The 27965-nt window shown below is 51.2% G+C and overlaps 1 protein-coding gene across 1 annotated transcript; it reads left to right on the forward strand.

The window, feature by feature from the left end:
• The first annotated feature begins 1339 nt into the window (after positions 1-1339).
• On the forward strand, positions 1340-27591 carry LOC140420886 (interferon-inducible GTPase 5-like). The gene is made up of 2 exons (XM_072505000.1): positions 1340-1395; positions 22381-27591. Exon 2 carries the CDS (start codon positions 22388-22390, stop codon positions 23612-23614), a length of 1227 nt encoding a protein of 408 aa, XP_072361101.1. The 5' UTR covers positions 1340-1395; positions 22381-22387; the 3' UTR covers positions 23615-27591.
• The last annotated feature ends 374 nt before the right edge of the window (positions 27592-27965 follow it).

Consider the following 27965-nt stretch of genomic DNA (forward strand, 5'->3'; position numbering starts at 1 on the left):
CTTGCACGTGTGCAAGGTGTACTCTAGAATTGATTTTTTTTGTGGTGTGTCGGGCGGTACTGAGACAGGCATTTGAGGAGCCACTGGGGCTGAGGGAGATGATGGATAGTATCAGGAGGGGTGGAGTCGGGGAAGGCCCCAGAACTGGACGGCTTTCCGGCAGAGTTTTTTAAGCAGTTTGCGACAAGGTTGGCCCCACACCTGTTGGGGATGTTTAGTGAGGCAGTGGAGTGGGGGAAGTTGCCAGCGACGGGGAAGGACCCACTAGAGTGTGTGTCCTACAGGCCCAGCTCTTTGTTGAACATGGATGTGAAAGTTCAGGCGAAGGTGTTGCCGTGTAGGTTGGAAGGGTGCGTGCCAGAGGTGGTCTTAGAGGAATAAACAGGTTTTGTAAAGGGTAGGCAGCTCTCCAGCAACATTAGGAGGTCCCCCTGGCTGGAGAAGATTAATTTCAAGTTGAGGGGGTCAGAAAAGGATTTTGAGGTGGGGTGGAGGCCGTACATGACTGTATGTCAGGAGCTGCTCATCGCGGGAAGGGGGGTTTAAAGGGGAAAAACTGCACAGACTATTAAATATGCTTTGATGGACTGTGTATTTTGTAGATGTTGTGTATGTTTGGAATATCTTTTTAAAAATGTACTTATGCGCTGGTTGGGAGTGAGTTGTGAGGGAACATTTAAAAGACATTCCCCATTGTTAGCAGAGAGCTGCTGTGCCACAAGCCCAGCGAATCAGATGGCGAGACAGCCAGTAATGACGTGAACCTCGTGGGCATTAATTTTCGGCACAAAGTGCCGTTAAATATGGGCCACGATCTCATGAATGCAGTCGCCGGGAAACACCCGGCAAATCATGCCAAAAATGACACTTAGACCTTTTCCCGTTAAATCGCACCCACAGTGTTTTGGCCTCAGCTACGTTCCGTGGTAACAAATTCACCACTCTCTTGGTGAAGACATTTCTCCTCATCTCTGTCATAGAACATACAGTGCAGAAGAAGGCCATTCGGCCCATCGATTCTGCACCGGCCCACTTAAGCCCTCACTTCCACCCTATCCCCGTAACCCAATAACCCCTCCTAACCTTTTTGGTCACTAAGGGCAATTTATCACGGCCAATCCACCTAACCTCCACGTCTTTGGACTGTGGGAGGAAACCGGAGCACCCGGAGGAAACCCATGCAGACATGGGGAGAACGTCCTAAATGGTCTGCCCCGTTTCCTCAGACTGTGACCTCCAAGAATTTGCCCAATGACTGGAAAGCTGTTCAGTGTCACTATTCACTCCCAGTTTAAATGTGAAACTGAAGCAGCAGTAACCAGCCACTCTGGACTAAGGTGTTGACAGTGCGAGAGCTTCATTGATAAACTCTCCTCCATCAAGGACGCGGTGCAGGTAAGGAGCAAGAAATCAAACAACAAACCTAGTAAAGTTGTCAAAATTATGAGGGTGAATCAGATTCAACAAGTTTAAACAAAATCACAGCTCAAACTTAAATGTTGCTCCAAGTGTTTACCTCATTGTCTCAATCTCGTTTTCCTCTTCAATTTAGGAATTATGCATTGAAAATACATCTACCTAAAAGTGAGGAGTTACATATTCAGGGTTCTACCAGGTGAAAATGAAACTGTTATAAGAGAGATAAACTTCAGGAAATTAAAATTGACCAGATTGGGGAGTGGAATCCATCACGGGAATGGTTGTGGAAATTGTTGGTTATCAGTAGAAGTGCGATGTTAGTCAGAAGATGAAATTGAACTGTTTGGTCTTTTTTCTAAGTATTCACAATGAGAACAAATCGCTGAATGTTTTGTCTCTCCTCTGCAGGTCTTTAAAAAAAAAAATTTTAAGTACCCAATTCTCTTTTTATTCCCAATTAAGGGACAATTTAGCGTGGCCAATTCACCTAACCTGCACATCTTTGGGTTGTGGGGGTGAGACCCACGCAGACATGGGGGGGAATGTGCAATCTCCACACGGACAGTGACCCGGGGCCAGGATTGAACTCAGGTCTTCGGCACCTTGAGACAGCCACTGCACCTCTGTGCTTCCCTTCGCCTCTGCAGGTCTAATTAAAAACTGGGAATGAATAAGAAATAACTGTTTCATATCACTGCAAGAGAGGGCAGTCTGGTGTCTGTTAGTTTAAGAGCTAAAAGTGAAAAGAAGATATTGGACAGCCAGACCTTCACTTGCTCCAGCAGTGGTACGGGCTCCCCTGGTTTAATTTAGCTGGCCTGGGGACTGCCTGTGTTCCTAGTTAAAACTCGAAAGAAGCATTTCGTTAGCCATACTTTGGTCAAGTGCCCAAAGACAAGTTTCCGTGCCTGGCTTAATACCCTGTGTCCTTTCTGGCTCTTTGGTTACATGGGGCATCTCCCTCACTATTTCTTTCCCTGAGTCAGGGGTGATAACATGGCTAGGATAGGACGGCATGCTGGCTCAGTGGTTAGCACTGCTGCCTTACAGCTCCAGGGACCTTGGTTCAATTCCGGCCTCGGGTGACTGTGTGGAGTTTGCGCGTTCTCCCCGTGTCTGCGTGGGTTTGCTGCGGTTTCCCCCCACAGTCCAAAAATGTGCAGGTTAGGTGGATTGGCTAAATTGTCCCTTCGTGCACAGATTATTAGATGAGGTTACGGGAAATGGGCAGCTGAGTGGGCCTGGGTAGAGTACAAAGGTCGATGCAGACTTGATGGGCCAAATGGCCCCCTTCTGCACTGTAGGGCTTCTATAACTGCTTGAGGACTTTTCTGCTCCCTCTTCAGCTTGAGGATGTTTGGACAATCTATTTCAGATTCTCGGGGCCTGCTCTGGATCCCATTTGTTTTACTGACCTTGCTTTGGTAATGTGAGCAGCTCTTGCCCGAGGTCCACTCTTTTGTGCTTCTTGATCTTTTCCAGCTTTCTGCTCTTCTGCAGATTTCTGCTGCTTCGCATGAGCCTCTTTCATATTTTTCTGGCTGAATCACAGACTTTTAAAATCTAGAAAACTTTTTTTCTAGAGGCAGTGCCTCTGAGCTATCTGCAGCCGCCTACGACACAGCAGAGTTTTGCTGAAACTTTTAGTTTGCTCAGCCTTTCCGGATTGTTCTGGCTTGTCGGGGCACAGTGCTTGGGAACTCACCGAAGCATGCCCCTGCTGTTTAGCGATTTCCCTCTTCTCTTCTTGGCATTCCCACTCTGCTCATTGAGCTTTTCATCTTATCACCTGGATCTTGTGTTGCTGCGCACATTCTCTCTCTCTTGCCCCCTCTTGAAATTCTTGCTGGAGACTGAACTTCCCTCGCTCAACATTGGCTTTGGGAGGGGATCGGGAGGACATGATTGATCTTTTGCTCTGATTGTTCTACTGGTAACATTGAATCCACACATCCTCCCAATGTCAGGATTAGTTTATTTTGTTTGATTTCATTGAGCAATTTGAACTGCAATTCCCTAGCCTGAGCTGCCAATTGAACGGTCAGGTAGAGAGGGAGAATGGTACGGTCTGGAAGACCGTCCTACTGGCCCTACGGTCCAGAAATCTCCCAGTTTCCCGGTGGCAGGAAGTCCTCCCGGATGCCCTCCACTCCATCCGGTCGCTGCTGTGTACCACCACTAACCAAACGCCTCACGAGCGCCTCCCTGTCTTCCCTAGGAAGTCCTCCTCCGGAACGTCGCTGCCGACCTGGCTGGCAGCCCCAGGACCCACCTTGCTCCGAAAGCGTGTGCGGGCGCACAAATCGGACCCATTGGTCGAGAGGGTTCACCTTCTCCACGCAAACCCCCAGTACGCCTACGTGGTGTACCCCGACAGCCGACAGGACATGGTCTCCCTGCGGGACCTGTCGCCCGCCGGAAGCACACACACACTCCCAACACCGATAACCCCCTCCATGCCACAGGCGCACCCCACGACCGCTCCCTTCCCGGGTGGATCGGTCCTCCTCCCGTGCCTGCCCAGGAGTAAAGAAACAGGGACGAACAGCGCAACGCTCCCAGAGACGACAGTGCCCGAGCCAGCACCTGCACCGCCACCGGGGCTGAGGCGATCGACAAGGATGACCAGGGCACCCGCTCGACTCGTGGAATCCGCGTGACACAATTTTAAAAAAAAACTTGTAAATAATTCTGACAAAACCTGTACATTGTTAACTGTTGGGATAAATGCATAGCCACTGTACGAAATTAGTTCCAGGACCAGCCTTGTAAACCCCTACCACCATGTGAACCACCACCCCGCCGGGTTCTTTTTTAACAAGGGGTGAATGTGGTGGTATGTATTAGGGGTAGTACGGTACCTGTGAAGCCGAGAGGCTATTGGCTGACAGGTCCCGGGTCCTGGTTGGATCTGCTGCCTGCTGGCTCCACCCAGCAGGTGGAATATCAGGGCTCGAATTCTCCCAGCAGCCGCATTCTGTAATTGAGCTGCTGGGGAACAAGTCTTGCTTAATAAAGCCTCGATTGACTTAATCACTTCTCGACTTGAGTGAGCAATTGTTGCGCTACAATCTGTAATTCTATGAAGGAAGCTCAGCCAGAAGGTGGTGGGGTTTCTCCCTCTCGCTCTCTCTTTGCCAAATGATTTTAAGAGGCATTCCAGCAAAATCTGTGGAGAGTTTCTTGTTTAAAAAGCACAGACAGCCATCAGAACTGGGAAAGAGATCTCCTGAATGTGAAAGTGCCAGCTGTTTTTTTGCAGGTAAGTAACACTCTTATGTCTCTGTCTGAAGGGCGGGGAAGAGCTCAAAATTGAAGCTTATGGATGGGCATTATTCTCTGACCCCCCAGAGGGTCGGAGAATGGCCGTTGGCCGCCGTCAATTCCGCCCCCGCCGCCCGCCGAAGTCTCCGAAGGGAGAAAGGTCGGCGGGGCGTCAATGGCGCCGCAGACCTCGGAGAATGGCACGGGTGGGCGCAAGGCAATCGATTTTGGGCCTGTCGATATTCTCCCGTCCGGATGGGCCGAAGTCCCGTCGACGTGATGACGGGTCACGTCGGCGTAAATCAAACCTCCTTTTCATCGGCGTCAACCTGTGCTCCAGGTTCACGCTGACCAGCGTGGAGGTGGGTGACGGCCTGGGGGGTGGGGGTTGGCCGTTGGACAGGCGATGGCGTGGCCACAGTCTGAATGTGTGGGGGAGAGGTGTGTGTAGGGTTTTGTGTGTGTGTGTGCGGTGGGGGGAGTGGTTAGAGTGGGCTGGGCTCCGGGGGAGTGCCGGGAGGGGGGTTGAGTGCAGGGGACGGGAGGATGGGGGGGTCCGTGCCGGGGAGGAGGATGGGGGGGACGGGGGGGTCCGTGCCGGGGAGGGGGATGGGGTCCGTGCCGGGGAGGAGGATGGGGGGGGATCCATGCCGGGGAGGGGGACGGGGTCCGTGCCGGGGAGGGGGAAGGGGGGGGCCGTGCCTGGGAGGGGAACGGGGTCCATGCCGGGGAGGAGGATGGGGGGGGTTCCGTGCCGGGGAGGAGGAGGGGGTCCGTGCCGGGAGGGGGATGGGGGGACGGGGTCTGTGCCGGGGAAGAGGATGGGGGGTGATCCATGCCGGGGAGGGGGACGGGGTCCGTGCCGGGGAGGGGGAAGGGGGGGGCCGTGCCTGGGAGGGGAACGGGGTCCATGCCGGGGAGGAGGATGGGGGGGGTTCCGTGCCGGGGAGGAGGAGGGGGTCCGTGCCGGGAGGGGGATGGGGGGACGGGGTCCGTGCCGGGGAGGAGGATGGGGGGGGGGGTCCGTGCCGGGGAGGGGTATGGGGGGGGGGGTCCGTGCCGGGGAGGGGGAAGGGGTTCGTGCCAGGGAGGGGGATGGGAGACGGGGTCCGTGAAGGGGAGGAGGATGGGGGGGGGGGTCTGTGCCGGGGAGGAGGATGGGGGGGGGTCCGTGCCGGGGAGGAGGATGGGGGGGGGTCCGTGCCGGGGAGTGGGGGTGCGAGGGCAAGTGAGTTAGTCCACCTGGCCAGGTGCCAGCCTCCAACAGTTCGACCCATGCGGTCCAGGCCACCTGGCTGGTGGGAGGAGGGGGTATGGGCAATGATGACATGTCGTCGTTCCCCCCCCCCCCCCCCCCCACCAGGCTGTCATGTTTTCCGATCAGCCTGCGATGTTGGCCGCCGTAGCGGCAGCCGCTAATGTCTATGTTGCCCTGGATGAGGACGAGGAGGGGGAGGAGGACGTCGCGGCCCCACGGCAACAGAGGCACCCGAGGGTAGGGGCCCCAGCAGTCATACCAGGACCTCACGGACCGGGAATGCAGGAGGAGACTCCGGATGAGCCGGGAAGCCGTGGCACACATCTGCCACCTGCTGGCACACCTGTCACCGCGTGGCACTGGCGGGGGACACCCTCTCCCCGTGTCCGTCAAGGTTACGGTGGCCCTGAACTTTTATGCAACGGGGTCATTCCAGGCACCGAGTGGGGACCTGTCTGGCATATCGCAGACATCGGTGCACCGGTGCATCCGGACATTGACAGACGCCGTATATGCCATGGCGCACCGCTACATCCGCTTCCCGGTGGACCGGGCCAGCCAAGATGCCCGGGCCGTGGGCTTCTCTGCCGTGGCTGGGTTCCCAATGGTCCAGGGCGCGAGTGATCTGATGCACGTCGCCGTGCGGCCACCTGCAGATAACAGGGCCGTGTTCACCAATAGGAAGGGGACCTATTCGATGAACATACAGGTGGTCTGCGACCACCGCATGATGATCCTGCATGTCTGCGCCCGTCACCCAGGCAGTGTACACGACTCATACGTGTTGTCACGGTCATACATCACCGGCATGTACGAGGGATGCCATCCCCGGCTGAGGGGCTGGTTGCTGGGCGACAGGGGCTACCCATTGCGATCGTGGCTGATGACGCCTATACAGAGGCCACGCAATGAGGCAGAGAACCGCTTCAATGATGCCCATGTAGCGACAAGGGGAGTGATAGAGGTGCTTTGGCGTGCTGAAGATGCGTTTCAGGTGCCTGGACCTCTCTGGGGGCGTCCTCCAGTATCGGTCAGATAGGGTCGGCCGCATCATTGTGGTGTGCTGCGTCCTGCACAACATAGCCCAGCAGAGGGGCGATGTGCCGCAGGCAGAGGAGGGTGGAGTGGAGGAGCAGCAGGAAGAGGCGCAGTCCTCCCCAGATGAGGGGGATAGGGACAATGGTCAGGGCAGACGGGCTGGACACGGGCGGGTGGTTGTCCACCGTTACCGGCTGGGCCAGCGGGCACGGGACAGGCTGATAGCCGCCCGCTTCACTGATTAGATGGGCGTGGGAATCGGGTAGCATGGCCACAGACCGCACACCATGGAAACACCCAACCACTCCCACCCCCCACCCATCCACCCACCCAGCACCCTCACCCCCACTCCCCAACCCCACCCACCCCACCCGCATGCACACCACCACTCCCCCCCCCCCATTGCCGATCCACCTGCGGCACAACGGCCGGGCTCACACAGTTGCGGGTGGACGCGTGTCTATCGCAGGCCATGGAGGATGATGACAACCCGCCCAGCGGTGAGCTCCTGGCTCCACATCGTTGGACTATGTCTGACCCATGGCCACAGTACCACCATCCACCCGGACCATCCCTGCATGCGGCTGTGACACTGCAGCGCATGGTCCCGTCCTCTGCCCGGGGGCATGTTGATGGCGGGGAAGGGGGCAGACTCACCTGGGGCTGAGGTAAGACCACCCCTCACACACACACTTGCGCTCAACGTACATGACACCCCCGCATGCTTTGGACAGAGCACAAAGGCAGCTTCTGTAGGTGTAACATTGACTTTAATAACGAACGGAGTTCATGCACGTGCCCTAGCCCCTAAAACTCATCTGTGCCCTGCACCCGTGCCAACTTACTCAGTGTCTAGTTGTTTGGCCTTACGGACCCTTTGACTACGTCTACGTGGTTCCCCAGACGGTACAGCAGAACTGGAGGTGGACTCCTGTGATTCCTGCCCTCTGACACGGGATCCCTTTGGCGGCCGTATCCTGGGGCGTCCTGGCCTAGATGGGCCAGGCTGTGGCCCGGGCGACTGGGATGGCGAGCTGCCAGCCTGTCCTGCCCGTTGCCCACCCAATGCACCTGGGTCGAATGGGGGGGGGGAGTCCGAGGTGTCGTGGTGTTCTGGGACCTCCCCTACAGGGGGAGCCGGGACGGACCACACCACCTCCTCCTCCCTCGGGGTGCCTGATGGCCCCCAGGCCTCTACATGGGTGGGGGATGCGAACGGACTGGCCATCCGACGCCCCCCCCGACATCTGGCGCTGCCACTCCTGGAGGCCCGTGCTGGTATCGACAGGGATCTGCAAGTTTGCAGCCATGGAGCCCAGGGGGTTGGCAAACCCTGTCTGTGACAGTGCGACGCCGGCTCACACATGGCCACTGGCGCCGATGCCCTCAGCGATGGCCTGCAGAGACTGGGCCATGGCCTGCAGAGACTGGGCCATGGCCTGCAGAGACTGGGCCATGGCCTGCAGACACAGGGCTATGGACTGCTGAGACTGGGCCATGACGTTGAGCGCCTCTGCCATCTGCCACTGGCACTGGTTCATGGCCTCCTGTGAGAGGGCAGCCATGTCCTGGGCCACAGACGCTGCCTGCACGGAAAGCCCCAGGCCTCGCAAACCGTTCCCCATGTCTGACACCGTCGCACCCATTGCCTCCACCGCGGACGCCACCCGTGCGGTGTTGGTCTGGGTGACACATATGACCGGCACCACTCCCAGCTCCTGGACGTGGGTGGACTCCTCCACCTGCGACTGCAGCCGCCGCAAGCCTGCCGTCACTCTCTTCGCCCGTCTCCGGGTCGGTGGTTGCATCGGATCTATGTGTGGGTGTGGTAACTCCAGGAACACGGGATCCATCTGGGCGGCAGATGTTCGCTTGGGCTGGGCTGCCCTCCGACCGCCCGGCCCCTCTGCTGCTCCTACCTCCGCCTGCTGTACCGGGACGGCTGTGTTGTGCACACCAGTGAGTGTACCAGACGCCTCATCACTAAAGTGCCCAACCGAGGTGAGTGTTTCTGCGATGGTGGAGGGTGTTGGTGACAGCAGTGGCGTTGTGTCGTGCTCTTCGTCCCACTCTGAGTCCATGGCACTTTGGGGTGGCGGTTCGTCTCCACCCATCCAATCTGTGTCACTGTCCAGTATTTCGTTTTCCTGGGTAGTGCTGTCCCGGGTAGGGGAGTCCTGGGTAGGGGTGTCCTGGGTAGTGGTGTCCTGGGAGGGGGTGTCCTGGGTAGTGGTGTCCTGTGTAGTGGTGTCCTGGCTCAGCTGTGACGGGGGCCTGTGGCTGCCCCTCTCGTCGCTGGGTGGCACACGCCTGCGTCGTCGCACCCGCACGAGACGGGGTCGTCTTCTCCCTGTTGCTCCAGGTCTCTCCGTCTCCAGTGGTCTCCAAGGGACATCCTGCGGGCGTCGCATGCCGGAGGGTCCGGGTCTCTTCGTCTCCAGTGGTGTGCGAGGGGCATCCTGCGGGCGTCGCATGCCGGAGGGTCCGGGTCTCTCCGTCTCCTGTGGTGTGCGAGGGGCATCCTGCAGGCGTCGCATGCCAGAGGGTCCGGGTCTCTCCGTCTCCTGTGGTGTGCGAGGGGCATCCTGCAGGCGTCGCATGCCGGAGGGTCCGGGTCTCTCCGTCTCCCGTGGCCTCCGAGGGGCATCATGCGGGCGGTCTGCATCTGCGGGGATGGGTGCCTCGACGTTTGCTCCTGCGATACACAATGAAGCATGCATGGTTAGACACACAGGCAGTGATCAGGTGATATGGGGGAGGGGGGATATGGGGACGGGCTGTCGGTGGCTCACTTGCTGGTGGGCCCCCGACCTCTGCATCAGCAACCTCCCGGTCCTCAGGTCCGCCAGCCAGTTCCAGGGCCCTTCCCTCATGTTCGGTCAGTGGCCTCTCATCAGCTGGGCCTCCTCCAGTCCTCACATGCTCCCTGGTGTTGTGTGCGCGCTTCTCCTGTGGGGGGTGGTGGCAGGGGTAAAAGGCAACAGTGTTAGACAGGTATATGAATGCACGCCATCGGTTGCGCGTGTATTGCAGATGTTAAGGTTAGGGCTGGATTCACTTGGGGAAATGGGAGAAGGCGGATATGGGGGAGAGGGGATATGGGGGATATGGGGGAGGGGATATGGGGAATATGCGGGAGGGGGGATATGGGGGAGGGGGGATATGGGGAGGGGGATATGGGGGCTATGGGGGAGGGGGGATATGGGGGAGGGGGGATATGGGGCATATGGGGGCTATGGGGGAGGGGAGATATGGGGGAGGGGGGATATGGTGGATATGGGGAGGAGGGATATGGGGAGGGGCATATGGGGGATCTGGGGGAAAAGGGGAGGGGGGATCTGGGGGATGTGGGGGAGGGGGGATATGGGGGATATGGATATCCGGCAGGGGGGGAGGCTCACCCTGGCTGCTCTGACGAGGTCATTCACCTTCTTGTGGCACTGGGTGCCTGTCCGTGATGTCAGGGCCACAGCGCTGGCGGCCTCTGCCACCTCCCTCCACAGACGCCGGCTGTGGCGTGGGGCAACTCTGCGGCCGTGCCCGGGATACAGGGCGTCCCTCCTCTGCTCCACTGCATCCAGGAGCGCCTCCACATCCCGTGACTGGAACCTCGGGGCTGAGCGGCGGGCGGCCATCCGGTCGGGTGTTCCGGTCGGGTGGGGGGGAGCAGCGCGTCCTGATGAGCCGTCACGCCGAGCGGCGTGTGTGACGCCGCACGGCGTGAAGCATGTGAGCAAGCGCGGATCCCGTCACGTCGCTGCTAGCCGGAGACTTTGCGACGTTTGGGGCGGTGTGATGAAGGTCGGATTTGTGCCGTTTTTGGCGCTGATCGGCGGACTTTGCGCCGATAACGGAGAATTTCGCCCATGGTGAGAGCATTCATGATAACACAGCCAGAGTCCTGTATAGAAATCAGGCAACGGAAAATCTGCTCATTCCAGAGTTAAAGCCCAGTAATTTCACAGAGAGACGAATGCTCCATCTGATGGTACATGAGCAGAATTACACTGATCTGAAAATCTTGTACATAGCACCATCTGGTGGCTGGCGATTAGAATTGCACTGACCTTAACATCCTGTACCTCGCTCCATCTGATGGTGAAAAGATGGAATTGCGGCAACTTGAATTTCTTGAGTAAATCCATTCCCAGAGGCTGCAACCACAACAGTGAAGACTCAGCTGAAACCTATTTTCCATTTTCTTTTAATCCTCTCCTACCCTTACCGTGCATATGTCTTGTATATGTCTGGGTGAAGGGTGGGATAAGGTTGTAGAGTAGGTACACTGGTAGACCATTGTCCTGTTATTCCTTTCTGTTGTCGGTAACTCATTGGAGCAGGCGAGGGTTAAAGATTACAGAAAAACACGAAGGCTAATTCACTTATGTTGGGACTCCAGCGTCTGTGGGGCTAGAACTGACTGCGCACTCACCCAGGGTGTCATAACTATTTGCAAATCAACTATGTAACAGTACACATATCACACTAACCATCAAACAACAAGGAAACATCACCGTTCCATATTGGTACTAAAACAAAATATAGATCATGGATTATCATAGATTATCATAGGATTTACAGTGCAGAAGGAGGCCATTCAGCCCATCGAGTCTGCACTGGCTCTTGGATAGAGCACCCTACCCAAGGTCAACACCCCATAACCCAGTAACCCCACCCAACACTAAGGGCAATTTATCATGGCCAATCCACCTAACCTGCACATCTTTGGACTGTGGGAGGAAACCGGAGCACCCGGAGGAAACCCACGCACACACCGGGAGGATGTGCAGACTCCGGACAACAGCTCATTTTCACAAAAAAGTCAAACAGACAGTATCACCCTTATAGATTCCTCAACAGAAATGGAAGATAAGTCTGAGAATGCATTGTCATGGCCAGAACATTGCGCTGGAAATGATCTGTCCATCAATGTATTGCTTGCTAGTTGTTCAATGTATTACTGCCATTCTCCGTTCAGGAGCCGCAGCTGTGCAGGCCCCCTCTAGATGGCCCAATCTCACCAGGACCAATTTCTGGCATCCACATATTCCACTGGCGCTCAAGTTGCAATTGAACATCCTTGACTTCCAGCATGTTTGACCTGCAGTGACGTGTCAGTTATATGCAGCACTCACCACACCAGCAACCGGCAAAAGCATTTCTACAATGGCATTATCAGGTGGCCCATTTGGATCAATGTCAATGGATGCGAGGCAGGTTTGTGTGATGGACTGGGCGGTGTTCATGACTCTCTGAAGTTTCTTGCGGTCCTGGGCCGAGCAGTTACTGTACCAGGCTGTGATGCAGCCCGATAGGATGCTTTCTATGGTGCCTCTGTAAAAGTTGGTAAGTGTTAATGTGGACATGCCGAATTTCCTTTGTTTTTTTGAGCAAGTATAGGCGCTGTTGTGCTTTCTTGATGGTAGCGTCGACATGGGTGGACCAGGACAGATTTTTGGAGATGTGTACCCCTAGGAATTTGAAACTGCTAACCATCTCCACCTCGGCCCCGTTGATGCTGACAGGGGCTTGTACAGTAATTTGGTTTCTGAAGTCAATGACCAGCTCTTTAGTTTTGCTAGCATTGAGGGAGAGATTGTTGTCGCTGCACCACTCCACTAGGTTCTCAATCTCCCTTCTGTATTCTGACTCGTCTTTGTTCAAGATCCGGCCCACTATGGTCGTATCGTCAGAAAATTTGTAGATGGAGTTGTAACCAAAGTTTGCCATGCAGTCGTGTGTGTACAGGGAGTAGAGTAGGGGCTAAGTACGCAGCCTTGCTGGGCCCCGGTATTGAGGACTATTGTGTGGGAGGTGTTGTTATTTATTCTTACTGATTGTATCTATGGGTCAGAAAGTTGAGGAGCCAGTTTCAGAGTGAGGAGCCAATACCTAGTTTTGGAGCTTTGATATGAGCTTGGCTGGGATTATGTTGTTCAAGGCCGAGCTGTAGTCAATAAATAGGAATCTGGTGTAGGAGTCCTTGTTGTCGAGATGTTCTAGGGGTGAGTGTAGTGCCAGGCTTCAAATCGCATTGCCTTCTGGCTTCATGTCCCTCTGAGCTCCAGGTCTCGGGTATCTTTGAAAAAAATGTCCTTCTTTCCAGATACAGAAAAAGAATGAAACAACAACAGCAGCCTCCAGGCATTTGCAACTACCAGCAGGAGAAAGCAACAAACACAAAGCTATAACAGAACATTTGTACAAAGAAAACCATACACACTTTAAACATTAAACAGTCAACAATACAATAAAGTGACCAGCAATCTTCCCCTCCAGCAACTCGCAGCAGTAGATTCTCAACAGTGGAAAGTCGCACCAGAAAGTCATACCGATGCAGAACATGCCAGAAGAGGGAAAGAGCATCCCTTCCCGTTCACCGGCACGAGTAGCATGTAACCTTACATCCTTCATTTTCTCAGCCCAGGCCACAGAAACAAAAGAGGTGGCAGCAAACAAAGATGCAGCTTCCAGGCATTAAACATTAAACAGTCAACAGCACAATAAAGCCACCATAAATCTGCAAAAGCATTTCTTCACCATGTTCATCAAGTTGCTCGTTTGGGTCAATCCGCCTGTCTCCCCCTCTCGCAGCTCCCAGGCAGTGGACTCTCAACAGTGGAAAGTCAAACCGCAAGGTCACATCGACGCAGAACATGCCAGAAGAGAGATAGAGCACCCCTTCCTTTTTCCAGCACTGGCAGTAGGTCATTTTACATCCTCCCTTTCCTTACTCCAGGCTACAGAAGCTAAAGAGGCAGCAGCAAGCAACACACATGGCCTTCAGGCATTTTCAGCCACGAGCAGGAGCAAGCAGCAAACACAATCTGCAGCCACTTGAGAATATTTTATTTATTAATGGTCAACAGTACCTTTATACAAAAGGATTTTAAAAAACTTAACAGTCCACACATCACATTAACCATAAACTGACAAGGAAAAGTACTGTGCCATACACACAGGTACATACTCACTGCAAAATATCAGTACAAATTCAAATCCACAACAGCTTCGTTACACAAAGAAACCAAATACACATAAAACATGAAACGGTCAACAGTACAAATAAGTTACCAGTATCCAAAACAACACGCCGCCCTGTCGACGTATCTCAGCCCCCAGCAGCAGGTTAACTGGAAAGTCAAACTAACACAGAGCATGATGGAACAGCGAGATAACCCCCCTTTCCAGTCTCATGCTGCAGATAAAGGGGGCTGCAGCAGACAAACACACGGCCGCCAGACATGAAATAACAAAGAGGCGGTACAATGAAGTTGCCAGCATCCGAATCAACATGCTCCTCTTTCCCCCTCTGGCAGCTCCCAGCAACAGACTTGCATCAGTCAAAAGTTCTCTGTTGATAATGCAACAATACACCAGAAAGCCACACGGGGCAGCATGGCAGCACAATGGGTAGCACAGTTGCTTCACAGCTCCAGGGTCCCAGGTTTGATTCCCGGCTTGGGTCACTGTCTGTGTGGTGTCTGCATGTTCTCTCCGTGTCTGCGTGGGTTTCCTCCGGGTGCTCCGGTTTCCTCCCACAAGTAATGAAATGAAATGAAAAATGAAATGAAAATCGCTTATTGTCACAAGTAGGCTTCAAATGAAGTTACTGCAAAATGCCCCTAGTCACCACATTCCAGCGCCTGTTCGGTGAGGCTGTTATGGGAATCGAACCGTGCTGCTGGCCTGCCTTGGTCTGCTTTCAAAGCCAGCGATTTAGCCCTGTGCTAAACAGCCCCAAAAGTCCCGAAAGATGTGCTGTTAGGTGAATTTACATAGAATATAGAACATAGAACTGTACAGCACAGTACAGGATCTTCAGCCCACGATGTTGTGCCGAACTAGTCTGATACTAAGATCAAATCAACCTACTCCCAATCATTCTAGTGCACTCCATATGCCTATCCAATAACCGCTTGAAAGTTCCTGAAGTGTCCCACTCAGCTACCATAGCTGGGAGTGCGTTCCACGCCCCAACCACTCTCTGAGTAAAGAACCTACCTCTGACATCCCTCCTATATCTTCCACCATGAATCTTATAGTTATGCCCCCTTGTAACAGCCACATCCACCCGAGAAAAAAGTTGCTGAACATCCACTCTATCTAATCCTCTCATCATCTTATACACTTCAATTAAGTCACCTCTCATCCTCCTTCGCTCCAATGAGAAAGCCCTAGCTCCCTCAACCTTTCCTCATAAGACCTACCCTCCAATCCAGGCAGCATCCTGGTAAATCTCCTTTGCACCCTTTCCAATGCTTCCACATCCTTCCTACAATGAGGTGACCAGAACTGCACACAATACTCCAAATGTGGTCTAATCAAGGTCTTGTACAGTTGCAGCTTAACCTCACAGCTCTTAAACTCAATCCCCCTGTTAATAAACGCTAACACACTATATGCTTTCTTCACGGCTCTATCCACTTGGGTGGCAACTTTCAGAGATCTATGGACATGAACTCTGAGATCTCTCTGCTCCTCCACATTCTTCAGAACCCTGCCGTTAACCATGTAATCCGCATTCAAATTTGTCCTACCAAAGTGAATCACTTCACACTTATCAGGGTTAAACTCCATCTGCCACTTTTCAGCCCTTACTCCATCTGCCACTTTTCAGCCCAGCTCTGCATCCTATCAATGTCTCTTTGCAGCCTACAACAGCCCTCCACATTATCCACTACTCCACCAATCTTGGTGTCATCAGCAAATTTACAAACCCAACCTTCAACTCCATCATCCAAGTCATTGGTAAAAATCACAAATAGCAGAGGACCCAGCACTGATCCCTGTGGTACACCGCTGGTGACTGGGCTCCAGGATGAAAATTTACCATCTGCCACCACCCTCTGTCTTCTATGTGATAGCGAGTTACTGATCCCATCAGCCAAATTTCCCTCTGTGCCATGACTCCTTACTTTCTGCATGAGCCGACCATGGGACACCTTATCAAATGCCTTACTAAAATGCATGTATACGACATCAACTGCTCTATCTTCATCTATGTACTTAGTTACCTCCTCAAAAAATACAATCAAACTTGTGAGGCAAGACTTACCCCTCACAAATCTGTGCTGACTATCCTAGACTAAGCTATATCTTTCCAAATGATCATAAATCCTATCCCTCAGGACCCTTTCCAATAATGTACCTATGACCAAAGTGAGACTAACCGGCCTACAATTCCCAGGGTTATACCTGTACCCTTTCTTGATCAAGGGGACAACATTCGCCTCTCTCCAGTCTTCTGGCACTATTCCTGTAGACAGTGAGGACATAAAGATCAAAGCCAAAGGCCCTGCAATCTCATCCCTTGCCTCCCAAAGAATCCTAGGACATATCCCATCAGGCCCAGGGGACTTATCTATCCTCAGGTTTCTCAAAATTTCTAACACATCTTCCTTCTGAATATCTACCTCCTCCAGCCTACCAGCCTGTATCGCACTATCCTCCTCAACAACATGGCCCCTGTCCTTTGTGAACACTGAAGAAAAGTATTCATTTAGGGCCTCTCCTATATTTTCAGACTCCATGCACACGTTCCCACTACTGTCCTTGACTGGCCCTAACTTCACCTTGGTCATTCTTTTATTCCTCACATCAGTGTAAAAAGCCTTGGGGTTTTCCTTGATCCTACCCGCCAAGGACTATCTTGTATCCCTCAAGTGCCCTGACTGAACCTTATTTTCTCATCCTTACATAAGTCCCCGAGTGTAGAAGCAGGGATGTGTTGCTGCAATTGTACAGGGCCTTGGTGAGGCCACACCTGGAGTATTGTGTGCAGTTTTGGTCTCCTTCTCTGCGGAAGGATGTTCTTGCTCTCGAGGGAGTGCAGCAAAGGTTTACCAGACTGATTCCAGGGGTGGCGGGACTGTCATATGAGGAGAGATTGACTAGGTTGGGATTATTCTCGCTGGAGCTCAGAAGAATGAGGCTGGGATCTAATAGAGACTTATAAAATTTTAATGGGACTAGACAGGGGAGATGTAGGGAAGATGTTACCAATGATGGGTGCGTCCAGAAGCAGGGATCACAGTCTGAGGACTCAGGGTAAACCATTTTGGACAGATATAAGGAGAAAGTTCTTCACACAAAGAGTAGTGAGCCTGTGGAATTCATTACCACAGGAAATAGTTGATGCTAAAACTTTGAATATATTCCAGAGGTGGCTGGATATAGCACTTGGGGAGAATGGGATCAAATGCTACGGGGAGAAAGCAGGATTAGGCTATTGAGTTGGATGATCAGCCATGATCGTGATGAATGGCGGAGCAGGCTCGAAAGGCCAAAAGGCCTCCTCCTGCTCCTATCTTCTATGTATCTATATATGTATCAAAGACAACAAAGTATTTGTGGCTGCACTGTGAGTGGTGCCTGGTTAAACGAGAGAGCGCTTTAGGAATTGGGTGAAAATAGGGAGTTAATAATAATTTTTATCATTGTCACAAGTAGGCTTACATTAACACTGCAATAAAGCTACTGTCAAAAGCCCCTATTCGCCCCACTCCAGTGCCTGTTCGGGAGAACAGAGGGAGAATTCAGAATGTCCAATTCACCTAACAAGCACGTCTTTCGGGATTTGTGGGAGGAAACCGGAGCACCCGGAGGAAACCCACGCAGACACGAGGAGAACGTACAGACTCCGCACAGACAGTGACCAAAGCCGGGAATCGAACCTGGGACCCTGGCGCTGTGAAGCAACAGTTAGATGAAACCGGGAGACGGTGAAGCTAAAAACACTGAGAGCGGAGCTCAGTCTCAGTCCAGGCAGGAGCGCGGCTTAGCTGAGCTTCATGAATACAAAGGTCAGATTCCTATTCACATTAACCTCGCAGTCAGTGTCACAGTGAAGCAGTCGTGAGTTTGAAAAGTTTTTTTTTGAAAGAAGGGATTAACTGAGATACAACACAAATAAGTGAAAGTCAGTTTGTTATAATAAAGTAATGTAATTAAAGTAGGGTAAAGGAAGTGAAGTTAGCATAAGGGCGATATGTTAATAGTATTCCTATACAAGTATAATTCTTTGTTACAAACGGGAGTAAATAAGGGGCTTAAGCGTAGTCATGGCAGGAGAGTTCACACCAGTGAAAAGCTCCTGCTGTGGTATGTGGCAAATCATGGAAGCTTCAGTTGTCCCTGCTGTGCAGGAAGCATGTCCAACTGTAACTCCTGGCTAACAGCATTTTTGAACAGGAACTGAAGCTGGATTCACTGCGGAGTTTCCTCGGTTCTGAGCACGTCATGGATAGCACATTCAGTGAGGCGGTCACAGCACAGGTGAAGATTAAACAGGCAGAAAAGACATGGGTGACCACCAGGCAGAGTAGAGGAAGGCAGGTTGTGCAAGAGTCCCCTATGGTCATCTCCCTCTCTAACAGATATGCCGTATTGGATACTGTTGTGGATGACTGTGTTGGAGAAAGCAGTGACAGCCGATTTCATGGCACCATGTTTTGGTCTGCTGCACAAGATGGGAGGAGGAAGAATGGCAGGTCTATTGAGGTCAGGGATTCAATTGTAAGGGAAACAGGTAGACATTTCTATGGCTGCAAAAGAGACTCCATGATGGTATGTTGCCTCCCTGGCGTCAGGGTCAGGGATGTCACTGACGGCTGCAGGGAATACTGAAAGGGAGGGGAAATGGAGAGATAGCGTGGTACACATTGGTCCCAACGATATGAGCACAAAAAGATATGAGATCCTGCAAGTAGAATTTAGGGAGCTAGGAAGTCAATTAACAAACAGGATGTAGGAAGTAGTTCTAGATTACTTCTGGTACCATGTGCTAGAGAATGCAGAATAAGAGGTAAGTCCAGATGAATGCATTGTTGAAAAAATGGTGGGTGAGGGGGAGGAGGGCGCTTTAGATTTCAGGGATATTGGCGTTGATGGGACCTGTACAAGGTGGACGGGTTGTACCTGAACTGAAATGGAACCAGTGTCCTTGCAGGGAGGTTTGAGAGTGCTGTTGGGGAGGGTTTAAACTAACTTCATAAGGTTCAGCAGGGAGCGATGCACAGCCAAAATTAGAAGAGGCATCAAGTGAATCAGAAAGGCATAGAATTTCTAGACCAGTTAAATCACAAGAGAGTTTGGCAAGATTGGATGGTGTTTATTTTAATGCAAGGATTCTGACGAACTAGACAGATTAGTTGAGGGCAAAAAGTAAAACATGATGATATGATATCATTGCTGTCACTGAGGCATGGTTGAGAGAGGGGCAGGATTGAAAGCTCAATAATCCAGGCTAGAGGATCTTCAGTCGACACAGGGAAAGAAGTAAAAGACGAGGGGTGTCGCAATTTTGATCAGGGAATCAATTACAGCAGTAAGAAGGGACAGCACCTTAGAAGGCGCTTCAAACAGAACCATATGGATAGAACCTAAAAAGTAAAAGGGGCAAGGATATTGCTGGGAGTGTTCTACAGGTCCCCGAACAGTCCGAGAGAAATATAAGAAAATATAAGTATCGGCAAATTTCAGAGAAGTATAAAGGTAACTTTGGGGGATTTCAACTTCCCCAACTGTAGCTGGGATAGTCATAGTGTGAAAGGTTTAGAGGAAGCAGAAAATGCATCCAGGAGAACGTTTAAAGCCAGTACATAAAAGATCCTACAAGAGACGAGGGGATGGTGGGGGCAGTCCTGGATTTAACTTTAGGTAACAAAGCCAAGCAAGTGTTTGAAGTATGACTGGGGGAGTATTTTTCAGACAGCGAAAATAACCCATTTAGATTCAAGATACTTATGAACCTGAAATAAAAGTTCTAAACTGGGGGAAGGCCCATCTGAATAAGATCAGAAATGATTTGGCCCGACTGGACTAGGGGCAGACACCTTTAGGTAAATCTGTGACAGAACAGTAGAATGCATTCAAGAAGGAAATAGGGAGAGTGCAGGGCTAACATGTTTGAATCAAGAAAAAGAGTGGGATCAACAAATCCAGTGAACACTGAATGTCGAGGGATATACAGCATTGGTAAGCAGCAGAAGGAAGGCTAATGGCAGATATCGAGGGCTTAAAACAGCAAAAGCCCGAGAGGCGTATAGAATGTGCAAGAGGAACTTAGAAAGGAAATTAATAGAACAAAAAGGAGACATGAAACAATACTGGCATGTGAAATAAATGACAATCCAAAGCTGTTTCACAAGCACATTAAGGGTAAAAGGATAACCGAGGGAAAGAGTCAGGTTAATCTCAGTGTTGGGGAAACTATTGGAAGCAATTCTGAGAGACAGAATTAATCTGCATTTTTAGAAGCAGGGATTAATCAAGAACAGTCAGCATGGTTTGGTGAAGTGTAGGTCATGTCCATAAGACCATAAGACATGGGAGCAGAATTAGGCCACTTGGCCCATCGAGTCTGCTCTGCCATTCAATCATGGCTGATATTTTCTGATCCCATTCTCCTGCCTTCTCCCCATAACCCCTGATCCCTTGTCTGACCAACTTGATTGATCTTTTCAAAAAGGTGACCAGGAGGTGTGTAGTTGAGGGCAATGCATTTGATGTGGTCTAGTTGGACTTCAGCAAGGCTTGTGATGAGGTCCCACATGGGAGACTGATAGCGAAGTTAAGCGCCCATGGGATCCAAGGAAGTTTGGCAAATTGGATACAGAATTGGCTGAGTGACAGGAAGCAGAAGATGATGGTTGAGAAGTTATGGGAAACCTGTGTCCTGTGGGGTCCCACAAGGATCAGTGTTGGGGCCCTTGCTGTTTGTGGTTGATAGAAATTATTTAGACAGGAGGGGTGATTGGATTACGGGGATAACGTGGAAGTGAGGGCTTGAGTGGGTTGGTGCAGACTCAATGGGCCGAAGGGCCTCCTTCTGCACTGTATGTTTACCAATGTAGGAGAGTTGATCACTAAGTTTGCGGATGATACGAAAATTGGTGAGGTGGTAAATAGTGAGGAGGATAGCCTTAGATTACAGGAGGATATAGATGGGCTGGTCAGTTGGGCTGATCAGCGGCAAATGGAATTCAATCCGGATAAGTGTGAGGTGATGCACTTGGGCAGGACAAACAAGACAAGGGAATACATGATAAACAGCAGGACCTTGGGAAGCACCGAGAATCAGAGGTGTGCATATGCTCCGGTCCCTTAAGGTAGCAGGACAGGTGAATTAAGAAGGCAAATGGTATACTTGCTTTAATTAGCTGAGTCATAGAGTTTAAGAGCAGGGAAGTTATGCTGGAACTGTATAAAACGTTGGTTAGGCCACAGCTAGAGTATTTTGCTCAGTTCTGGAATCCACATAATAATAATCTTTTATTAGTGTCACAAATAGGCTTAGATTAACACTGCAATGAAGTTACTGTGAAAATTATAGGAGAGATGTGATAGCATTGGAAAGGGTGCAGAACAGATTTACCAGGATGTTGCCTGGGATATAGAGTTTTAGTTATGAAGAGAGATTGGATAGGCTGGGATTGTTGTCCTTGGAGCAGAGAAGACTGAGGAGGGACATGGTTTAGATGTACAACATTATGAGATAGATAGAATAGAGAAAAATAAACGTTTCCCCTTGGTGGAGGGATCAATGATCAGGGGAGGATTAGAGAGAATGTGATGAAAAACCTTTTCACCCAGAGGGTGGTGGGTGGCTGGAACTCACTGCCTGAAAGGGTGGTGGAGGCAGAGACCTTCATTACATTTAAGAAATAATTAGCTATGTACTTGGGGTGCCAAGGCATATAAGGCTGTGTGCCAACTGCTGGAAAATGTGATTAGAATAGTTACGTGATTGTTTTTGACTGGCACAGACAGGATGGGCCGAAAGGCCATTTCTGTGCTGTCCACATCTATATCTCGATGACTCTAAGTGGCAGGGGAGGAGGAACCACAATCCTCTGTCCTCTCCCATTTTCTGAGGAGGAAACTCTGGAATCGCTGGGCAGTCACATGGGGAAAGCAGTAAGAGATAGAGAAGCAGGATGAAAGGAGCCAGCTTCAGTCTGCAGAATTTAAGCAGTCAGCAGAACAGACCTTAAAAAGGGAAACAACGGTCAGACAAGGATTTAAAAGAGGTTCCTTACATAAGGGGTGAGGAGAAACCTGGGGTGGTAGAGAAGTCTGGAATTGCCACTATCTGCAGGGACAGGAGATGATTTATATTTTGCTGTTGTACCTCTGGATCCAGATTGAAGGAGTCCTTCATTTTAAGGAAAGTTGTTTGTCTTCAAGAAAAGACAAATCAGCTTACCATTCATTCCATTGGTCATTCTGGGACCTTGCTGTAAATTAATTGATTGTCACATTTACCAGATAATTACAGTGATTGCATTTTTAAAATAATTAGTTAGGTGTGAAGTGTGTTCTGAGAATATGACAAAGTGCTATATAAATGCATGTTCTTCTGCCTGCTACAAAACATCTTGTAAAATGTTTTTTTTCAGAGATCAGATGGCTCATTCATCAAATTCTTCATTCTTCAGTCTGGAAGAGATCAGTAAACTGAAGTCATCCTTTGAAATGGATGGGCTGATGAGGGCTACTCCACAGATACAGAAGAAGCTAAATGAGCTGGACAACACCGAGCTTAACATCGCAGTGACAGGGGAATCAGGCTCCGGGAAATCTTCTTTCATCAATGCGATGAGAAGTCTTCAGAGCGATGATGAGGGAGCCGCTCAAACTGGAACCACAGAAACCACAATGGAGCCAACCGGATACAGACACCCCAGCCTGCCCAATGTTTGTTTTTGGGATCTGCCAGGAATTGGGACAATAATATTCCCAACCGAAAATTACTCAAAGGAAATGCAATTCAATAAATATGATTTATTCATCATCATCTCCGCCTGCCGATTTAGTGAAAATGATGTAAAACTCACCAAAGAGATTAAGCGGCTAGGAAAGAATTTCTACTTCATTCGAACTAAAATTGACAATGATCTCAGGTCAATGAGAAAGAGAGGAAGGAAATTTAATGAAGAAGAAGAACTGGAAAAGATCAGGAATTATTGTGTCAGAAGCCTGCAAAAGGCTGGGATCCCATCACCCCATGTTTTCCTGATATCAAACTTTGATCTGAATCTGTATGATTTTGATCTGTTAAGTAAAACTCTTGACGTTGATCTTCCCAATATAAAGAGAAGTATTTACACCTTGGCCCTTCCAAATTTAAACTTGGAAATTGTAGAGAGGAAAAGGGAAGAGCTAAGGGAACAAGTCTGGATGATGGCAACACTTTCTGGAGCAGTAGGAGCAGTGCCTGTTCCTGGAGTTTCCCTTGCTTGTGACATTGGGATAGTGCTTAAAGGAATAGTACATTTCCGTAAATGTCTGGGTCTGGATGATGCCTCTCTTCAAAGACTGGCCAACGAGGTAAGGAAACCTGTGGAGGATCTGAAAGCCGTGGTGAAAACTCCCCTGGTGGGTGAAATAACTCCCGATATAATAACGGGATTACATTGGGGTCTTGCCTCTGCCACCATTTCAGCAGTTGAGCTTGCTTTCAATAACATACCAATTATTGGATCCATCTTTGGAGCAGGATCGTCATTTCTTGTGACCTACAAACTGCTGACTGGTGCCCTGGATGATCTTACAGAGAATGCAAAGAGAGTGGTGAAGGCTGCACTTGGGATTGATAAAAATGCTCCAGAGCAAAATCAGTCCATGAGTTAATGCTGATACATTAAAGATGCGTGCGTCACCCTTACATTGGCAAGAATTCGACTGACCAACATTGCACTTTTGCTGAAATCATTCTGAAAACATTTCTCCTACGGGATTCTCCATCGGCGGGATCCTTTGTTTCACCAGTAGCGCACACACACCCATGGATTTCCTGATGGCGTGGGATGGCCACAATGGGAATCCCCATTGACCGGCTGCCAGAACGGAGGATCTCGCTGCCAGTGAGGGGCGCAGGAAAACGGGGCTGGCGGGATGGAGAATCCCACCCCTCATGTATTTCAGGGAAGGATGAGTGTTTCCAGAAAGGACTTTTCCCCACCCACTGTTGCTGCCAGAGCTCTCAACCGTGTGCGACCCATCTCCTTCACCTCTGCTCTCAATCATTGCCCTCTCTTCCAGAACCAGGGTCCTTCTTGCCTTTGTACCAACCCCATCAGCCACCATATTCAAAGGATTAAAATCCGCTAGTTTTGTCAATTCTAGCATGATGCCATGCCAAACACATCTTTCCCTCACTCCCTCTATCAACATTCAGCAGGGCCCATTCACTCCGGGACACCATGGTCCACTCCATCACCTCCAACAACTCATGGAACCTTCCCAGAATTGCAGGAGGTGTAACACCTGCCTCGCTACCTCCGGCCTGCTCACCATTCCAGGCCCCAAACACTCTGTACAAGTGTGTACAAGACGCTTCACCTGCAACTCCTTCAATCTGGTTTATTGCATTCGCTGCTCAAAATGCAGTGTACTCTACATTGGAGAGACTAAATGCAGACTGGTTGATCGCTTTGCAGAACATCTTCGGTCCGTCCGCAAGCAGGACCCAGATCTTCCTGTCGCTTGCCATTTCAACTCACCATCCTGCTCTCATGTCCACGTGTCCATCTTGGCCTGCTGCAATGTACCAGTGAAGCCCAGCGCAAGCAGAAGGAACAGCACCTCATCTTCCGATTGCATGGCATGTTATAGTCTTTGGACAATGAGTCCAACAACATCAGACTGCCAATCTCTCCTCCACCTTTACCCCATTGTTATCTCTGTCATTTATTTCAATTTCTTCCATCAATCCCTTTTTCCTCACCACTGTCTCCCCCTCCCCATCCCACCCGACCTCACTAGGGCCATCCCTGAGGTTGTCCTTTGACACACTGCTTACCTTTGTCCTGCCATTAACACATTCTGATCTCTTAGTCATCATCGCCACAATTTACATTCCCTTTGTCTTTTTATCCACCGCATCTTTGTTAATGCCCACCTATCACTGGCCCTATCCAGCCCCACTGCTCCACACACACCCACAACAGTATAAATCTAATTTATTTCCAATTCTCCCTAGAATCATCATAGAATCGTAGAATTTACAGTGCAGGAGGAGGCCATTCAGCCCATTGAGTCTGCACCAGCCCTTGGAAAGAGCGCCTTACCTCAGCCCACATCCCACACCTTATCCCCGTAACCCCGTAAACACTAGCTCCGTTCTCTCCACAGATGCTGTCAGACCTGCTGAGATTATACAGCATTTTCTGTTTTTGGTTTGGGAATAGGTTTCTCTGGCTGTTATGTGAGGAGAGAAATGAGGGTGAGAATTTTAAAAGAGCTCACCCAGTATTACACACACACACTGCAGCCAGACAACTCAATTAAATTAAACACAAGCAAATCGGACTGACTACGAGAATCATTCAAAGATCACAGACTGTTGCCATTCCACCCATCGTGCCTGTGTTCTCAGTGATTGTGATGGATTCAGTTCCCATGCCCAGCTCCTTCTCTGTGATGGTCTTGATTTGGTTCATAACAAGAGCATCAACACTGAAATGGATGCACACAGGTTTACATGAGAGACAAACCCACTTAACTGTGGAATTGGCTCGCTGATCCGTAATTTTCACATTAGCTTCTATGTCACCCGCATATATGTCATTCACACAAGCTTTATTCACAATAGATGATTAAGTCACAATGGAAACTTATTGCCAGTGAACTCCAACCACAATATCATATCAAGCTACGAGCTGCTTTCTAATGCTATTAAAACTTTTCACCCCCTTCACTAATGCTCCTCCACACATTGGCTTTCGATCACTGCTGCATCATACACTATCTGTATTTTGAATTGTTCCCAGCTCTGTGAGTTCTTCTGCGCGATTCTCCATCAGCGGGACCCTCCGCTTCACCAGAAGCACCACCCACACCTGTGGGTTTCCTGATGGTCTGGGATGGTCACAATGGGAAACCCCATTGGCCGGCTGCGGGAACGGAGGATCCCACTGCTGGTGGGTTGCACAGCGCGGGAAAACAGGGCTGGTGGGACAGAGAATCCCGCTCCTTATTTTTAGGCAAGCTGTGGTCACAGATAAAGAGACTACAGAGATCGGGGTCCAGGATCAGCCCAGTACTAATGCAAAATACTATAATGCTTGAAATCTGAAATAAAAACAGAAAATGCTGGAAACACTCAGCCGATCAAGCAGAAACCGTGAAGAGAGAAACAGGGGGCGCAATCCAATGGCCACGCTGAACCAGAAAAGAGCTCGCCGCGACGCAGCATGCCATTGAAATCCGGGAGAACCTGCTCCCGGGATCTACCTGGCTCTCAATGCCTCGTGAGATTCAACGCAATTTTGCAAGATGTGATGTGCTGGTTTAGCTCAGTGGGCTAGACAGCTGATTTGTAATGCAGAACAAGGCCAGCAACGCGGGTTCAATTCCCGTACCAGCTCACCTGAACAGGCGCCGGAATGTGGCGACTAGGGGCTTTTCACAGTAACTTTATACTTGTGACAATAAAAGATTATTGTTATGTAACTCCCGCCCATAATGGGCGGGATCATTTTTGAGCAAATCTGCCTATTAGAGCGAGGTAGTAAGCCTCACCCTAATGTGCAGATTCCCGAGGTACCTGAGGCTTTAGAATTCACCCCCTTTGCCTCGGAGACCTCGGCGAGCACAGTTCAGCACTGGTCCCCACAAATGGGACTCATGGGGATCTCCCAAGGGATTTAAGGCCCCCAGCTGCATGTGCTTTGGGCAGGGTGGTGCACAGGCACTTCTGGTGCCAGCTGGGTACCCTGGCAGTGCCAGTTGGGAGTCAGCCTGGCACTACCAAGGTGCCCAGGTGTCACTGCCAACTGGGATCCGCACTGCCAAGGTGACAAGCTGGCATTTTGTGCACATGTGCAATCAGGCCAGGGTTGCCCAGAATAGGTGTTGGGGGGGCTAGGAACCCTCCCATTTTTGCATTCGGGCTGGGGGAGAGGTCAGGGATTGTTTCGGGGGCCTCGGAGATTGGGACACCATTTAAAAGTGGCGTCCCGATCTGTCACTACAATGTACAAAATGGAGCCATGTGCAGCCTCGACCGCATGTTCCACGTTCAGGCCCCTTATTCAACATGAGTCATGTTGAATATCCATTTGTTTCTCGGCAATGCAAATTCTCGCTGGGAGACTGTTCCCTTTTGGCTTCCTAGTCAGCAGTGGGAGTCGGAGCATTGCGATCAGAAAATCTGGAAAGCAGCCGAAAGTCTGCTGCCTTGGGGCAGGAATTTCCAGGAACAGGAAATCCCACCAAAGTTTCAGGCTGATGACCATTCGTCAGAAATATGGCAGACAAACACAGTCATTTCAGCAGCATTGAGGAGCAAGGCTTTACGAGGCTCTGTCTAGCCATCGATGCCGTGGCTTAGGTCTGTATCCTGGGCGTCATTCTCCGAACCCCCGCCGGGTCGAAGAATGGACGTTGGCCGCCGTGAATCCCGCCCCCGTCCCCTCCGAAGTCTCCGGTACCGGAGATTGGGCGGGGGCGGGAATCGGGTCGCGCCGGTTGGCGGGACCCCACGCTCAATTCTCCGGCCCGGATGGGCCGAAGTCCCGCCCAGAAATTGCCTGTCCCGCCGGCGTAAATCAAAGCTGGTATTTACCGGCGGGACCAGGCGCCATGGGTGGGCTCCGGGGTCCTGGGGGGGGCGCGGGGCGATCTGACCCCGGGGGGTGCCCCCACGGTGGCCTGGCCCGCGATCGGGGCCCACCGATCCGCGGGCGGGCCTGTGCCGTGGGGGCACTCTTTCCCTTCCGCCTCCGCCACGGCCTTCACCATGGCGGAGGCGGAAGAGACTCTCCCCACTGCGCATGCGCGGGAAACTGTCAGCGGCTGCTGACACTCCCGCGCATGCGCCGCATTTCCGCGCCAGCTGGCGGGGCAACAAACGCCATTTCCGCCAGCTGGCGGGGCGGAAATCCCTCCGGCGCTGGCCTAGCCCCTCAATGTTGGGGCTCGGCCCCCAAAGATGCGCCGTTTTTGGCGCCAGTCGGCGGACATCGCGCCGTTGGGAGAG

The sequence above is a fragment of the Scyliorhinus torazame genome, chromosome 5 (assembly GCF_047496885.1).
Source record: "Scyliorhinus torazame isolate Kashiwa2021f chromosome 5, sScyTor2.1, whole genome shotgun sequence".
NCBI lineage: Eukaryota > Metazoa > Chordata > Chondrichthyes > Carcharhiniformes > Scyliorhinidae > Scyliorhinus > Scyliorhinus torazame.